The 17218-nt window shown below is 43.1% G+C and overlaps 2 protein-coding genes across 4 annotated transcripts in view; one reads left to right on the top strand and one right to left on the bottom strand.

The window, feature by feature from the left end:
• sgms2a (sphingomyelin synthase 2a) overlaps positions 1-17218 on the bottom strand; it is a 54650-nt gene that overhangs the window by 2173 nt on the left and 35259 nt on the right. The window contains exons 1-2 of one of the 3 annotated variants that reach the window (XM_058070828.2): positions 7499-7735; positions 734-1204 (exon numbers count right to left, since the gene is read on the bottom strand). In XM_058070828.2, coding sequence (XP_057926811.2) covers positions 734-1149 — 416 coding nt within the window. In that variant the 5' untranslated portion in view covers positions 1150-1204; positions 7499-7735. Of the gene's footprint in view, positions 1-733; positions 1205-5033; positions 5427-7498; positions 7736-17218 lie in introns of those variants that run through there. The other 2 variants (XM_058070797.2, XM_078793518.1) reach the window with 2 other exon arrangements.
• Positions 5740-15589, top strand: papss1 (3'-phosphoadenosine 5'-phosphosulfate synthase 1). The gene is made up of 12 exons (XM_058070784.2): positions 5740-5910; positions 6737-6851; positions 6932-7167; positions 7607-7745; positions 8402-8520; positions 8594-8707; positions 8775-8886; positions 10017-10222; positions 12076-12211; positions 12392-12660; positions 12726-12955; positions 14807-15589. Exons 1-12 carry the CDS (start codon positions 5851-5853, stop codon positions 14943-14945), a joined length of 1875 nt encoding a protein of 624 aa, XP_057926767.2. The 5' UTR covers positions 5740-5850; the 3' UTR covers positions 14946-15589.

The following is a 17218-nucleotide window of genomic DNA, read 5'->3' as shown; positions in this document are numbered from 1 at the left end:
TGAATGAATGAATGAATGAATGAATGAATGCTTTATACTAAGATTGTAATACCGTAAATTCCAGTGTATAAGGCTCTATTTTTATCTTGAACTTTGAACCCAGCACCTTATTAATGAAATTTGTAGAAATTAATGTGACTAAACAGAATTTTGCCCATTTTGATTAATTACGAAATACTTTATTCAAATATATTATTATATAAATGTATTATTTTAAGTTTGCATATACAGTCATCCCTTGTTTATTACACTTAATTGGTTTCAATAAGTGAATTTCTGTGAAGTAGGATTCAATATTAATACATTTAATATTTCATAGTTAGAGTAGGAAATCCGTTTTTAACTTTCTATATGTTTTTTTACTATTATTAAAGTCCTGAAGTAGCACCCCTATAATCACCTAAACACTCCTATTATTCTCCTAGCGACACAAGAGACGTTCCCCGCTTTAAGCATAGCATTTTATCGTAACATGGTTAGCCTCCAACTCCAATAAAAGAAAATGAAGCCCAAAAGAAGAAGCCCAAAACTTGCCACTTCCACACTGAATGGGAGGATAACTTCTTTTCACTGTCGTATCGGGCATGCATAGTGGCCAGAATACTAGTACATACTGTATGACACATTCAACCACAAAACAGCAATCAGAGTGTACAGGAGGTACAGGATAAATGTCAGGACATTTCCCAAATCTTGGACAAATAATGGTATTCTGTTAAAGCCAATGACTTACTTGTAATTTAGGAAGAACAGCTGTATGAACCAAATGGCTACCAGGACAATGCCATTGACCTCCGTCACGGTGAACGCCCACTTGACCCTGTCGATATAGTCAAAGAAGGTATCAGGGAGGGGTGGTATGCTCTCTTTAGGCGGAACCCTCTCGTGGACCACTGTGATGACCACCGAGGTCAGGACAAGACTGAAGATGACATAGAGGAAGAGGATCGTGGTCTTCCACCACTCTGATGGCAGGCGGTTGGTGTCTTGCTCCTTCATGGAAATCTTTACATAGTCGTTGTTTCTGTTTTTGCGAAAGCCACGTTTGGCATCCCCGGCGGGCGTGGTGTGGACGGGGCAGGTCTTATTCCCCCCGTGCCCGCTGCTGGCTTCCATTTGGGTGTTGAGACTAGCCTCCTGCAAAGCCATGACTTCCTGCTTCGTCCATTCACAGTTGGGTTCCCTCTGGATGGAGGCTGTGGGGCTGCAACCAGACGAGAAGGTTGTTATTTGTGTGTGGACATGTATTACAAAAGTACCTTATTATTCAGCACTGAGACAACCTTTTTTAGAGCTGGTACAGTGTTCCGTGACCGGGACAAAAATCATATTGCACTTCCTGTAACTAATGGTCGTAACCCAAAAGGTGTGACGACCTATCATTGCATTGTTTGTTGTCTTCCACTTAATGGCTCGTGCATCATCTGTAGAGCATCGATACGGCAATCCTCACTTTCAACATTTTCATTATTTCACATATAAAAGGCTTTAAAAGGCGCCTTTGACTGCTAATGGCCTTCAGCCCTCGTGAGACAGACCATAATGAGAGCCATCAGGGATGCATACATACACAATAGGATGTTTACTTACAAACACGGCACTGGATAGAAATAGATGCAGGAGGCTCAAGGTTTCAAGTTGCTCAGGATCAATTTGTTGTTTTTTTTAGGAGGGGAGGAAGAACTGCGAAACGCAGGCAGGATGCAACTGATTGGTGGCTGCAGATGACAATGTTTGACAGACACTGAGGAGCCACAAAGAATATTACAGCTGACCGCACACAAACAACATAAGATCATTAGCGGCATTGTGACTTCTGGAAGTGGGGATGATGTTACATTTGTGTAGTTGACTTTTGCTCTTGTACAAGACGCTCATTATTACCTTTCAAAATACAGTACAACTTCTAAGGTCTGGCAAACCTCCATGAAGAATCTCTATAACCTATCTGCAATGACATAACTGTCAAACAAGTGTAAATAAATGTTAATAATCGTCCAATTGACGACCAGGATGTTCTTTATTTGACAGGAGCAATGGCCACAACAATCATAACAATCTAATCAAGCCATCGCAAATCATAGGAGGTCATTATTCAATAAAACAGTCTGACTCTCACAAACAAGACTTAGCATCCTCTCAACTATTAAGCCTCTTTGTGGAGGCGGGGCCACATACTTTATACATTATACTTCACGACATAACCCAAAGTGTCCTGTTCGTCATATATTCTAAAACAAAAAACTAATACACCATTATATTGTAGTACTGCTTCCAAGTCTGGATACAGTAAATGGTGAGGGTTGCGTCAGGAAGGGCGTCCGGCGTAAAAAAAAAATACTGAATGATTGTTTGTCTATATGCGCCCTATATGATTGGGTGGCGACTAGTCCAGGGTGTACCCCGCCGAAGACAGCTGGGATAGGCTCCAGTACCCCCGCAACCTTTGTGAGGATAAATGGTAGAAAATGAATGAATGAATGAATGTTTTTATTTTGTATTTAAATTGTTTAGATGTTGATTTTAATGGAAAGCACTTTGGTCACCTTGTGTGTTGTAAAGGGCTCTACAAATAAAAGTTGATTGATTGATTGATTGATTGATACTGTATCTACAAGCTCAACTACAGTGTAAATGCATAGGTTAGATATACCCTGTCAATGTAAGCTTCATTGCATTATGTTAGTGACGTATACACACACGCACATCTACCCAAATAACACTCACAGTGAATATAAAAAACACCCATAGTAAATGAAACTACTGTGTACGATATGGTCTAAATATGGTGTAAAACCAATGAATTATACACAATATGTGTAGTTGTTTACATTCATTTTGGATATATGTGTACTGTATGTAAGTTCAGTAAATGTAAACAGAGCGATATCCGGTACAGGTCGCTTATAAATAAACCAAAATTCAGAAATTGGCACCAGATCCAAAGGCATGCAGTGTAAACCACCCTATCAAAGCTTGGGAGAAGGTTTTGTCCTAAAAAAAAAAGACAGCTGGGATAGGCTCCAGCACCCCCTGTGACCCTTGTGAGGATAAGCGGTAGAAAATGAATGAATGAATGAATGAATGAATGTACGAATGAATGAATGAATGAATGAATAAGTACTGCACATTACTAAGCAGTGGATGTCAGTTAGCTGAAAATATATTGGATTGGCATCATAATGCACAAAATGCATCAAAGTAATGAACCCCACATTCATCATTTTTTCTGTATGCAACCATCGCTGGAAAAGATTTGCAACCCCCCTGCCTTAGAGGAAGTGAAAGTGTTCAGCAGTGTGCCAGTGCATAATGGGGGACCAGCACAGACTGGACCTTTTTCCACTAGTGGTACTCCTCTCTAGTCTCCAGTGTTTTCCCACAAGCCAGCAGTGCTCTGAAGGGAACGGGGTGGTGATGGAAAACTGACCAAAAACAAAAACAAACAAAAACTATTCAACATGTCCACAGAGTGTATAATGGATAACTTGGCTGGTTGCGCTCGCCCAGTTCTATTTCAAGAAAACCCAGTTGAAGAAGGCTGTGTTTTACACTCCGCAAGAAGCAGGCAGGGCCGGGCCTCCCTGTTGGTAATGACATGCTAGCGTAGCTGACTCCCCACTCATTTTCATCTTGGCAGCATGGGAACGGCCTCCATCAAAGAGAGTGATAAAAATAAGTCATATTGAAGGCGAGAAATGACAAAAAAGTGTCTACTTTCTTTAATAATGTCAATATTAGACATGAATTCTGTCACATTTGTACTTGCTTCAACTTGAAAAGGCTGCCTAGACATTATGACCTAGCATTACTGAAGTATTACTTAGTATTACTGAAGCATCATGTGTTGTAATTGGTTGTAATTACCTGTAATTATTTTCATTACAGGATTTCTCATGGTTATTATTAGTGTGAGGAGTATTCTGGTCTGATCAGTGGCGGTTCTTGGTTGAATGACGCTGTGGCGCCCCCTCGGTGCTCAACCCATAAGACACACACTTTTTTAAAATCACATTTACACTACTAGTTTTTCTTTACAAAACTCTTTTGACTATTTGACTTTCTCTTTTCCAGTTTTGTTGACAAATATAATGGCACTAAATTGCAATCTTTTTTTGTAGTGAAATAACATGTTTGAGACTGTTAGGTTTGCAATATGAGTATAATATGAATAAAAAAATATGTTTCATTTTTGACTCTTTCATGTTTTTTTAACCGCATAATTAACCTGAGGCACAGCTATGAAGTGAACCCCCCATACTCTTGTTTGGTTTGGTCACATGTTGGACGTTTGATGACGTCTGAGCAGCATGGGGGCATAGTAAGGGTGCAACTGGTCCAGATGTCGGACACACATTAGGGGACCTTGGACCATATGTGCATACCTGGGTGTCCTTGGACCTGATGGTATCTAAATTACAAGTGGGGGCATGACCTTGGACTATACACTGTAGGTGAATCTGAGGGCCTTTCATTTGAAAGTGGGGCGGACCGCAAGTGGGGCGTACTGTGCTACTGTGTTCATAATGAGAACCAGGAAGTCTTTAACTAGGATGTACTAGGGTAACACCGCCCAACTTTGGATAAAATGAGGCTTGTGGTTGAGGCAACTCAGGTCATTCATTGCTCTGTCCTATAATTACACTCTCCGCGTTTGAGGCCGAGCTCCAACATCTGGGAAATTGGATTAAAATGGACGACAAACTAACTGGTATGAAGCTTGAGTTGAAATGTTAGCTTATATGTTTACATTGTAAAAGTGGAGCTGGCCTTTCTTGACACTCTTCTACTAAGAAGTAACCTTAAAATTAACTTGGAAGCTAAATTTAAGTTTAAATTTGCATATTACATACTTTCATAACCAGTCACAACATTAGTACTCCTGTCAACAAGTTCCAGGGCAAGACTTGTATCAATAACGTTATTATGATTGTTAAATTTTTTTGGTTCGCTTGCATAACAACATTTCAAAATGAGTGTCTTGCATTGCTATTACAGTGTGAAGCATATTTAATAGTTTGAAAGCATCCTACCTGTCCTTGCCAGGCCTCTGTGTCTCCTCTCCCGGAGGCGCGGTTTCAAGAATGCCTGATGCTGAGCTCTCACGTCTCCAGGAGGAGTGGTCGGTCTCAGAGGATGGACCCTCGCCTTCAAGGGATCGCTCCTCCCCGACGCCCATTATGTTGCGTGCGCCAGCCTGACTCCGCTTCCCTTCCCACATCCATCCCACTCGACCACCCCGAAATGTATAATTAAATTAGCTCATGCGCCCCTACGTCAAAACGCCAAGTGGCGTGGCGTGGCGTGCTGACGTTGGTTTTAGCGTGATATAGAGATTTGGGATTGCGCTTGCTCTCCTACTTCTGGGAGGGTGCAAGATTATAGGATGGATAGATCAAGCGCACCCTCTAGTGTCTGTGTTTGGTATTGCTCATCACTCATTCACCGGCCGCTTGGGCCAATACTGTATAAACAGAGAAATTGATAAATTTTTGCCAAGTGAATAAGGAAATGGGATTTCCGAAAAGTCATAGTATGACCTTTTATCTCATAATTTCGACTTTTTAGTGTTATAATTATGACTTTTTATCTAATAATTATGACTTTTATCTCATATTTATGACTTACAATTGAGATAATTTCCATAAATCAGTATCAGAATCAGTTGTATCACATCACTATACAGAATCAACGCTGAATCGATGCCACGCCCACTGCGGAAGTACGTCACCTCTTCCGCTGCTACGTGGCTTTTCCCGGTTCCTGTTGCTAGTCGCCGCTTCCTCGGAGGATACCTGGACGGAACACCCACAATTTATCGGCTTTTAAAGCAGCGGAGCGGCGGACAACATGGAGACGTACGGGAACTCGCACAAGAAGCAGAAGTTGAGCAACGCGACTGAGAACTGGGTGAGTGTTTTCCGGCTATGTTGCTGTAATCACAGCCATTTATTCATATAAGAAAAGCTGCCAGCTGGTTACAATCGAACCTAATACATAGTGGGTTAGCACAGCTAGACTGGCGCTGCTTAGCTGGACTTTGGGGAGACCTGGTTTTAGATGGCTCAGTAGCGTTTACACCAAGGGTACCCAACCACCGGGACGCGGCCTGGTACCGGTCCCTATGAAAGATGTACAGAAGAAGATTATTTAGGTATTTGTTAAGGACTTTCATTCACAAGTCTTTGCTTTATAATACTGTAAAGTAAAGAATTTACCAAAAACAATAAAGAAACATTCCCGGTTTCCTCCCACATTCCTAAAACATGCTAAGTTAATTGGCAACTCCAAATTGTCCATAGGTATAAATGTGAGTGTGAATGGTTGTTTGTCTATATGTGACCTGTGATTGGCTGGCCACCAGTCCAGTTCTCCGGGTACTCCGGTTTCCTCCCACATTCCAAAAACATGCCAGGTTAATTGCCGACTCTAAATTATCCATAGGTATGAATGTGAGTGTGAATGGTTGTTTGTCTATATGTGCCCTGTGATTGGCTGGCATCCAGGGTGTACCCCGCCTCTCGCCCAAAGACAGCTGGAGCCGACTCCAGCACGCCCATGACACTCATGAGGATAAGCGATAGAAAGTGAATGAATGAATGAACTTTCCCCTCATGTCTGGTGACCCTGGTAATTTGTTTTGTGAAGTTTCAGCATTTCTCTCATGCAGTACAGTAACATGGAAGACCTTTCTTATGCTAATGTGGTGTATTCTAATGAATCCAAATAACTAAAGGGGATGCAACGTGCCACTAATGTCACCTACCAAGCCCACCACGTGAGCAGGAACAAGCGAGGACAAGTGGTGGGCACCAGAGGGGGCTTCCGAGGATGCACAGTTTGGCTCACTGGTAAGTTTGGATGTGGTAGCTGTGACTTATATCCTCATGTTTCTGCATCTTAAGAACCGGGTGTTGTCTGCTGTTTCAAGGATTGTCTGGTGCTGGGAAGACCACAGTGAGCATGGCCCTAGAGGAGTACCTGGTCTGCCACGGGATACCCTGCTACACCCTGGATGGGGACAACATCCGTCAGGGCTTGAACAAGAACTTGGGATTCAGCCCAGAGGACCGAGAAGAAAACATTCGCCGTATTGCTGAAGTTGCAAGGCTTTTTGCAGACGCGGGTCTCGTCTGTCTCGCCAGCTTCATCTCGCCCTATGGCAGGGTGAGTACAGATTAGGGGTGTGACGAAATATTGATTTATCGCGGTATTTAACCCTATGATTGATTATCGATATGCTCTTGCTGTGTATCATTTTTTCCTTATTAGAGAAATGTCATTCTGAGTATTCATGATGTTTTTGACAAGTACTTTCCTCCGTTCCTCCATTTAAGTGATGTAGATTTGGATGGCTTGCCTTGCTCGTGATAGTTGGCACAGTTTTCGAGGGATTAGTTCTCCCGCCTCCACAACCGGCTCAAATACCAGTGTCATGAAATATTTCAGTAATTATTATTATTTCTATGTTCGGGCAAAGTGTAAAAATGATCCAAACCGTTAAAATTGATGCAGTGCTCTTCTCAGTTGGTCTTCACATGATGGTTGAGGTTCTTCAAGCACACTCCCAATGTTTTTCCTGACTGTCCTTCACCCTGACCCTCAGGATCGTCTGAATGCCAGAAAGATCCACGAGGCCGCCGGGCTGCCTTTCTTTGAAGTGTTTGTGGACGCCCCGCTGGATGTGTGCGAGCAGAGGGATGTGAAGGGCCTCTACAAGAGAGCCAGAGCAGGCGAAATCAGAGGTAGAGACGGTTTTTCTGTGTGTCAGTGTGTGGTACATTTCTGAGCCGAAAGCCCAAAGCTCTCAATTTACTGGTTCCTACTCTATCCTATGGTCAGGAGCTTTGGTAACTGGTAACTGTCTTTGGTAAAATGTAGATAGAATAAATATAGTGTTAGTTATCACCCTTATATCAATTTGCTTAGACAATAGAGAGTGTTTGAATGTGCTGAAGAGGGAATGTTCCCGTGACCCTGATCAGAGACCCCCAGGTCCTGGAGGTGCCTGGATGCGCCAACAGCAACCCTGCAGATGTTCCTTTTAATCCTGCAAGAATGTGTCAAGATAAGAACTCATAAAACAATAAAAGTAATTACTCTCACATATACACACACACATAGACAAACAAATACAGCTCGTACAGCCCCCCCCCCCCCTTTAGAGTTGCACGACCATGTAGTAGGGACCCCCAAAAGAGAATAAAAAGACAGGAGTGTGAACTGCATAATCAGAGTGGGTATGTGGTTTCGCTCTCCTCGCTGCGAGTAACTTTAAATATTGTTGTCTGTCTCTTCTGTATTTCTATATTTAAGTGTTTTAAGTGTTACAGGAGTTTGAACCCACTTTGGAACCTCAGACTAAATGACAAATGAGCGCTTACCGTTGCCTCATGTCCAGGTTTCACCGGTATTGACTCGGAATATGAGAAACCGGAGGCCCCCGAGCTCGTGCTGAAGACAGACTCGTGCAGCGTGAACGAGTGCATACAGCAGCTGGTTGACCTGCTTCAGGAGAAGGTATGGGAACATTACCACTGTTTTATGAGGACACACAAGCAATGATGAGCAATCTTTTGTGTCACTTTTGCAGGACATCGTGCCTGTTGACGCCACCTATGAGGTGAAAGAGTTGTATGTTCAGGAGAACAAACTGGACCTGGCCAAGGCGGATGCGGAGACGCTGCCTGCTCTTCAGATTGGGAAGGTACATCTACTTGTTCTATCATCCATCCATCCAACCAAGTCATTAATGGTGATGATATGACTCTCAGGTGGACTTGCAGTGGGTACAAGTTCTGGCTGAAGGCTGGGCCACACCACTCAACGGCTTCATGAGGGAGCGGGAGTATCTTCAATGCCTCCACTTTGACTGCCTACTAGACGGTAACGTTAAGATGTTTTGGTAGAGGAAATTAATTTAGTCTTGCCTGTCCACCTGAATTGCCACTAGGTGGAGTTGAGAGCTCACAAAATGAAGGCCAACTCAAGCACTCTGTAGTCACTTTTCCATCACACACAGTATAGGGTATTCAATTTTACATAACACTCAATATAAGGAGTACTTGTGATTATTAACATTATTTATATTGACAGCATTGAGTATGTCCTGCTTTAAAAAGTAAAGCTGCACAGTCATCACTAAAGTTATTGCATCGTGGCTGAAAAGTTGATTTACATGTTCCTTTTTTTTTTGAAGAGCGGTGGTCTTGCATCAGTAAGGACAGTTTGTACCGAACTTTAGTTTGGCAAAAAAATGAGAATCACATTTTGTTTTGAGTGCAATTACAGCAACTTATCAAGCTTCGCGAACGTTCCAAGTACAAAAGTCTATTTTCTTCTATTTTTTTTGACCCTTTTCCAATTTCTGAACTGCGTGTGTTGTCACGCCAAACATTTTGTTATACACACGGGCAGTTCAATAAAAAAAATACACACTTTTTTAAAAAGAATTAGCATAGATTGTATATCATTTTCAGATCTTGGCAAGCTTATACAACATCTGTCACTGGAGGTGGGGAAGAAAAGCATGAATGCATGCAGAGCCAGAGATAAGAGCTCAGTACTTGGAAAAATAGTGCATGTGACTGATATTATAACACAAAAGTATGTAAATGAGGTGTCTAGAATCCTAGATTGACATCTCGTTTAGCGCGCAGTGAACTGTAGTGAAACAAATTCCTCTCTGACAACGTCCGTCAAAGCTACATTTGGACTCTGCAAACTTTACTGCAAAAATAAACAAAGTCCAATTTGTGTCTGCCTCGCTGGCTTGTGGGAGTTTTAATGTGAAGCAGCTGCTTGGTCAGCACATTGGGACCACATAAGGGTCCACCGGGTCACCTCCTGATGCCACAGAACCTTCAGAATCAGTCGATGAAAAATCTGTTCGAGAGAAGCCCAAACAAGCATTTTTGGCTGGACATAAAGTCCAGTTGGAAGTGGACCTGGCAGGTCCACAAGGACCCAGTCTTGGTGTGTTTTATAATCAATTTGTATTCCTACCTTGTCTCCAGGTGGTGTCATCAACCTGTCTGTGCCGGTGGTGTTGCCGCTGGATTCAGAGGATAAAGAGCGCTTGGATGGTGTGACGGCCATGGCGCTGGTCTACGAAGGCAAGCGTGTGGCCATCCTTCGCAACCCCGAGTTCTATGAGCACCGCAAGGAGGAGCGTTGTGCTCGCCAATGGGGCACCACCTGCAAGAACCATCCCTACATCAAGGTCAGTGCCTGGATAGTAGCTGAACTGAAGAGATTCTCTGACCAAAGGTGGAAAAAAAGCTTCTTTGTGGACAAAAGGTATTAAAAATATGTTTCTTTAAATTAAAAAAGGGTGACACGGTGGTCGAGTGGTTAGCGCGCAGACCTCACAGCTAGGAGACCAGGGTTCAATTCCATCCTCAGCCATCTCTGTGTGGGGTTTGCATGTTCTCCCTGGGTTTTCTCCGAGTACTCCGGTTTCCTCCCACATTCCAAAAACATGCTAGGTTAATTGGCAACTCCAAATTGTCCATAGGTATGAATGTGAGTGTGAATGGTTGTTTGTCTGTATGTGCCCTGTGATTGGCTGGCCACCAGTCCAGGGTGTACCCCACCTCTCGCTCAAAGGCGGCTGGGATCGGCTCCAGCACCCCCGCGACCCTCGTGAGGAAAAGCGGTAGAAAATGAATGAATGAATGAAATAAAAAAAAAAGGCCCTGTTTGTTTAGACATGGCCTTAGCAACACAGGTGGTGCAGCTCAATCTTAACTGACACAACAGGGCAACTCCCAGGTTGGACTGGGTTTGAAAGGAGCACAGTTTGATGCCATCACTCAATGATGGGCCCGTGTGCTGTTAAAATGTGTGGGGGTGGGGGGGGGGGGGGGGGGGGGGGGGCTTTTTGCACTTACAGCTGTCATCCAAAATCCAAATGCTCAAACAGTGCAGACTGGTCTCCCGATGTATCTCCTGTAATCAGACAAACTCAAAATAAGATCCATAGTCAGGGGTATTCAGTAATAAGCTCTATAGAAGTGAAAGTACAAGCAAACGGGCCCGAGAATAAATACACAAGAGAGGGACAAGGAACATGGAGTCCTCATGTCCTCATTTTTAATTTTAGCATCTCTTTCGCCTCGTTTGTCCTCAAGCACCTACGTAGCCACACCCGAGCGTGTGTTCAACCAACTGTCATTAAAGTGTCACTCTTAAACGATTATGTGCATATGCGATTAATCCACACCCAGGAGACAGTCTCTCAACACACCTCGAACTAGCAGGAGCAACCTGCTCTGTATTACGTGCACTTTAATCCACTTTCCTGTTTACCTGTTGGCCAGTCAGACAGGAGCCCTCTTGCTCTGAAGCCCTGGTGCAGCGCTTGTTTATTTGCTCTCCACGCGTTTGAACCCAGCCCTTGCGATGAATCAACATAGCACACGTGCGCACTGATTCACGAATGCAGACTGCCCCCCCCTCCTTCTCCAAAATAAACAGAGCCGTCGATCTCTGCACAGGATAAGGATTTTAAACGCTTTCCGTGACTCGTCTCAGACAAGTTGTACACAGGCGGGAATTAATTAGTGGACAGGGAAACAAATCAAGTAATGATTTAATGTAGTCACAACTTTCAACCACACCTCTGAAGATGTTCTCTTCTTTTTCTTGTTTACTTGTAGAAGACGTTAATTCCCACAGTGGGGAAGTTCAGTTTCTGTAGTAAAAGTCTGCAGCAATATTCTGACAGACTCTCAGCAGCAGCAGCCGCCATAGGCTATAACTCCTCTGTGACATTTTTCATGAAGCTCAAGACGGGAGAAATCTCTTCAAAGTGCTTTATTGTGGATCCATTTAGTTTAAGGTTGCGGCCAAGTCGGGAGTCGTCACGCCAGGATTGCCTTGACTATTTAACAACGCCAGAGAATTTGATTTAAACAGCCGTGTGCCCACTGCTTCGGACTTGATAAGTCTGGACTTTATTAGACCTCAGCTTGGAGCCGCTCCAGCACCGTGCAGCTTTTACGGTTGTCTCCAGTCTGGATTATGTTTGAATTTGTGTCTACTGGTCTGACCCTTGCGGATTCTGTATTTTAGATGGTGATGGAAAGCGGCGACTGGCTGGTCGGGGGCGACCTACAGGTGCTTGATCGGATAAACTGGGGCGACGGACTGGACCAGTACAGACTGACACCCACCGAACTCAAACAGAAGTTTAAAGAAAAGAATGCAGGTGTGTTTGAGACACCTGACATAGCAATTGTAAATAGCAGTGTTGTCCTTTCACACAGCACCACGGTATTCTGGACTGAGGGGACACACCCCGCTACATGGCCCCCCCATTTACACAGAAGACCAACACATCCCAATCATGTAATCAATGATTCAACCAATCTACTTTTACCCTCCACAGATGCCGTGTTTGCCTTCCAGCTGCGCAACCCAGTACACAACGGCCATGCTCTCCTTATGCAGGACACCCATAAGCGTCTGACCGAGCGGGGCTACCGCCGGCCCGTTTTGTTGCTGCACCCGCTGGGAGGCTGGACCAAAGATGACGACGTGCCACTACCCTGGAGAATGAAGCAGCATGCCGCCGTGCTAGAGGAGGGCGTCCTGAATCCGGATTCTACCATCGTCGCCATCTTTCCCTCGCCCATGATGTACGCCGGCCCGACGGAGGTTAGCGATCTGAATTTTTTTGTACAGTTTGGGAATTCTCGTCTAATTTGGTCCTCACTCGGCAGGTTCAATGGCACTGCAGGGCTCGAATGGTGGCCGGTGCCAACTTCTACATTGTGGGCCGTGACCCCGCCGGCATGCCGCATCCTGACACGGGGAAGGACCTGTACGAGCCCACTCACGGGGCCAAGGTCCTCACCATGGCTCCCGGCCTCATCACCTTGGAGATTCTTCCTTTCAAAGTCGCCGCTTACAACAAGCTCAAACGAGCAATGGACTTCTACGAGCCCAAAAAGTAAGTACAAAGTTGCTCCTCATCTCCACAAATGTGCTCTCAGTTAAAACGACAAAATGCATACTAAGTTCATGAAACCAATGTGAGACGCAACCTGTAACATACTAGCTACGTAACTAACTCCGCCCGCTGTTCGGGGAATGTTGACAGCTTTTAATCAGGAACATACAGTGCACAAGTCTGCATAGAACACGTTCGGTCTGCACTTCCAAGCTGATGGTCATTCCTTTTTTTAAGAAGTCATGGTTCCGTTCACAGCAGCCTGCTTCTAATTTGAATACTAATGTCCCTCAAACAATGCGCCTATAGCGGTGCTTTACTGGCATCACAGAATCTAACTATAGAATGGATGGTTATAGAGTCCTGTCACATCAATAAGCTTCATTAGTCAAGACAGCTCATCATAGATTTACTGGAATGTCTATTCAGTTAATAACTAATCAATAGACTGCAGTGCGACAACAGCCACGCTGCTTCTAATATGAATATAAATGTAACTCAAACAACGTGGCTGTGGACTTGGCTCCATATGGGTTACATTATGAGATCCTTTGTGTGTGTCATGTTTTGCTGCATGGCATCAGCAGAATGACAAACCACCAACCACTACGTGCCAGTTATTGAAAATGACTGATTTCCACCCAAAATAAGCAAAAATGTGATGACACACATGGATATTTTTTAAATTGTCATGTCACTGCAATAAGATTCATGACATTCAAGACACTGCGTGATGTATGCTGAGGCAGAGACTTCTTACTTATGACCAACATTTTAGATAAGAAATCAATCAACTTAATAATCCAGAAAATCAATCTCATGTCGTACCATATACAGTGGTGCCTTGGTTAGAGTCATTAATCCGTTCCAGAAGGTCTGACTTAAACTAAAATGGACTTTAGTTTTCCCATAGAAAATATAAATCCAATTAATCCTTTTAAGACATCCACAAACTTGAACACAAACCACATTTTACAGAAAATAATTATAGTTTTACATGCAGAAAACAATGCAAAAATTATTACAAATGACTATATCATTTTTAACTTGATTTTCAAACAACAGGGATAGGGAGAGGCGAGGGTTGGCGTGGAGTGGGATTTTGGTGGTGGACATGATGATTTTTAACTTACACTGCACTCATGTGGTACAAACAATCTATACAAAGAGGCCCGTTAATTACTTTTTAACATGCAGTTTTACATAAAAAAAAACAATTGTCACAAATATGACATGAAATGGTGAATGAATTGAACATAATTTTTACCTGTAGTGAGCATCCTTTGCAAACTACAACCAGAAAGCGGAGGGATGGAGGAGTTTGGAGGCGACTAACGACGCGCTGTATGCCTGTTCGTTTTTTTTGTTTGGTTCTTGCCTTAAATTCATCAACAGAGTCACTTGTTGCAGGTGCTTTCTTTGTTAGATCCACATGCAGCAGCCTCACCTCTGAATCAGACGCTCCCTGCATGCACACTCTATAATGCTACACAGACAATTGCTTGCTTTCACAAAGTAAACACTGTGCTAACATGGTGAAATCTTCCACAAAAGTGTGCAGCAGAGCCAGGAGGAGGGCATGCCCATATAAGGAAGTCTGGCTCACTGTGACATCACAGGAAGCCAGTGAAACTCTCTGAAACCATCCCAAACTTCTTTCAGGGCTGAAATGCACAAACATCATTATCTGAAACTTTGGCATCGTTTAACACGAAAATACAACATTCTAACATTTATAGGTCAGAAAAGTGGAAAAAGCATAAAAGCTCCCCTTTTAATATAATAATATGAAACACTCTGAAACTGACTTTGAAAGTCAAAGTGACCCCCGTGTTTATGTTCTGACCGCAGCCATCAAGATTATGACTTCATCTCAGGGACACGCATGCGCAAGTTGGCCCGCGAGGGGGGCAACCCTCCGGACGGTTTCATGGCGCCAAAGGCCTGGGCCGTGCTGAAGGAATACTACAAGTCACTGGAGAAGGCCTAAAAGACCCAGTTGGGACGAAGGAGCTGAAAGCTGGGGACGCTGGTTTCTGTGGAGGTGGATGTTGGGGACCATTCAGCACATTGTCACAGCTTTGTCACGTATACTGTATGTACTTTATTTGATCTTAGGACATAGTTTACTCAACACCTGGCAGGGTTAAGGGGTAGCTAGTTAGAGCTAGTGTAGCTAAGAGCTATTTTTAAGCAGCTTTATAAGTGTATGTTCTAGTTTGAAAAAGGTACCAGAGGGAGGATGAGGGCCAAACAAGTTGCTTTCTACTGTAACTTTGTACGTTAATTGTAAATGTTGAGTGCCTTGGTCAAAACGCTTGCCTTGAAAAAGTCAGACGTGCATGACAGAATCAGGACACGCCCACTTCCTGTCGAACAGTGCAACAGATGTATTTATAATGAAGACCTACTGTCACCAACCATCACAGTTAACCTCGTTTTAAGTGTATTTATTCTAACACTGCAATCATTTGAAGTCTACTTTCCATGTAGTGTTGTGCTTCCTGGATACTTTTACAGTTAATATTTCATCTCTAATAAGATGTTTCATGTTCACCATCATGGGATGCGATTTGTATCGTCCTTGTCCAATAAACCATTTATAAGCAGAGAAAAATATTCATTTATTGCATCCTCACAGTGAAGTTTAAGTGGCACTTGTGAGCGTCACTTGTAAACTTGTTCATATTCTGATAGCATTCCTCCGTACCCCCACCACCCCCACCCCCGCTGTCACTCCATCAGCTGTGTATTGAATCAGACCCTCCAGTGACCCCAATCAGTTTCACGTGCTGGAGCCTGACGTGCATCGCGAACACTGCAGCTGGCACCCAGATGCAGCACTGCTGTGGAGGAGTTACCACCCCCCTTCCCTCCATCCTTGAATGCGCCATCAAAACTCAAGCTCAAAATCTGAGTTAAAAAATATATATATTTTTTACAGGTTATACTCTCAAGTCATTATTGTCTTATTTTTACTATCCTCAAGCATCTTGTTTGATCAGCCCAACATGGTTGCTACATAGAAATCATCACGTAATTTCTATTCCTGTAATGTTACGCTTTTTATTCTCAATAAAATGTGCCAATTACAAATTTTTATTGGGGAAGGGGGGTTGGAGGGGCACGGGGGGTGCCTCCAATACGACACATCTTTAATTTCCTTCTGTTGGGTCTATTTTCTGATCCCAACTTCCTTCAGGAGTCTCAGCTGCTCCAGTATATTGTAATCTTGTCATATAATTTGTACTACTTACATTACATTTACATTTTTTGAATGAGAAATCTTGTGACACCCCTAATATCTTCTGATATGACAATTTTTTTCCCTCTGATATTTGTTTTCTTTTCAGTTTGGCCCTAAAACTATTAAAGTTAAATTATTGATACTTGATGAGGAACATATGTAGAGTGACCTTCCCGGTCCACCAAACCGACCAACCAACCAAGACGAGAAAGTAATCTCCATCACCAACATCAAAACCACATTATGAGAATTGAATCCCAGTCATAATTATGAATCTGCGCTGGTGGCCTGACATCTTTAACAAGACACTTTATCTTTGTTTATCCTTTTTTTATTTGTCAATGTGCTCATAAGTTACACACACGCTGATGAGATGAAGATGTCGCTGGTAAGGCTTTTATTAAAGCTGCTGTTTCATTTTGGGGAATAAACAGACTCCAGTTACATTTCCAAGTGCTACAAATTGGAGTTGAGCTTCAAATCGAGTGCCATGATGACTCGCTGGAAGGCAGCTTTGATTTGTGGGGAACATTTTGTTGACAAAATATCTCAGTTTAGAATGATAACATCCTTCAGCAATGGAGGTCTTGTGTTTGAAAAGGTAAGGGTTAGGGCGTTTGTTATTTCGTAATACCCTACATTATATGTCAGTGGAAAATCGAACCCAGGTCTTCCTGATCTCCTGACTGTGTGGCTTACATGCGAACCACTAGAACACCGTGCAGTGTGAACAAGTACAGTTGGGTCAACTCAGCTTGTCAACTCATCAGAAATGGTAATTACTCAATATGCCAGTCTTAGAAAATCATCACACAGCAACTTAACACTCAAAAAGTAGGTAAGAAATATACAAGACATAACAATACCGGTTTAGAATAAAACACTACGTGACAATAGTTGTGTTTTTTCTAAACCCATATTGTCACGTATATTTCTTAGGTATACCTTTTTAGTGTTAAGTTGCTGATTTTAGCATTCTTTCTAAGATGACCCCGTCATTCAGACTGTTATTTTGC

This window comes from Doryrhamphus excisus, linkage group LG9 (genome assembly GCF_037039965.1).
Source record: "Doryrhamphus excisus strain RoL-2023G ecotype Guam linkage group LG9, RoL_Dexc_Guam_v1.1, whole genome shotgun sequence".
In the NCBI taxonomy this organism is placed as follows: domain Eukaryota; kingdom Metazoa; phylum Chordata; class Actinopteri; order Syngnathiformes; family Syngnathidae; genus Doryrhamphus; species Doryrhamphus excisus.
Note: the sequence above shows the minus strand (reverse complement) of the source record. Positions and strands in the feature narration are given on the sequence as shown.

Bases quoted from the DNA above. Each gene is read 5' to 3' on its own strand.
- papss1 (XM_058070784.2), top strand. From the start codon at position 5,851: ATGGAGACGTACGGGAACTCGCACAAGAAGCAGAAGTTGAGCAACGCG. The intron at 8,521-8,593 runs GTATGGGAACAT...TCACTTTTGCAG, and splicing joins TTGACCTGCTTCAGGAGAAG to GACATCGTGCCTGTTGACGC. The intron at 8,708-8,774 runs GTACATCTACTT...TATGACTCTCAG, and splicing joins CTGCTCTTCAGATTGGGAAG to GTGGACTTGCAGTGGGTACA.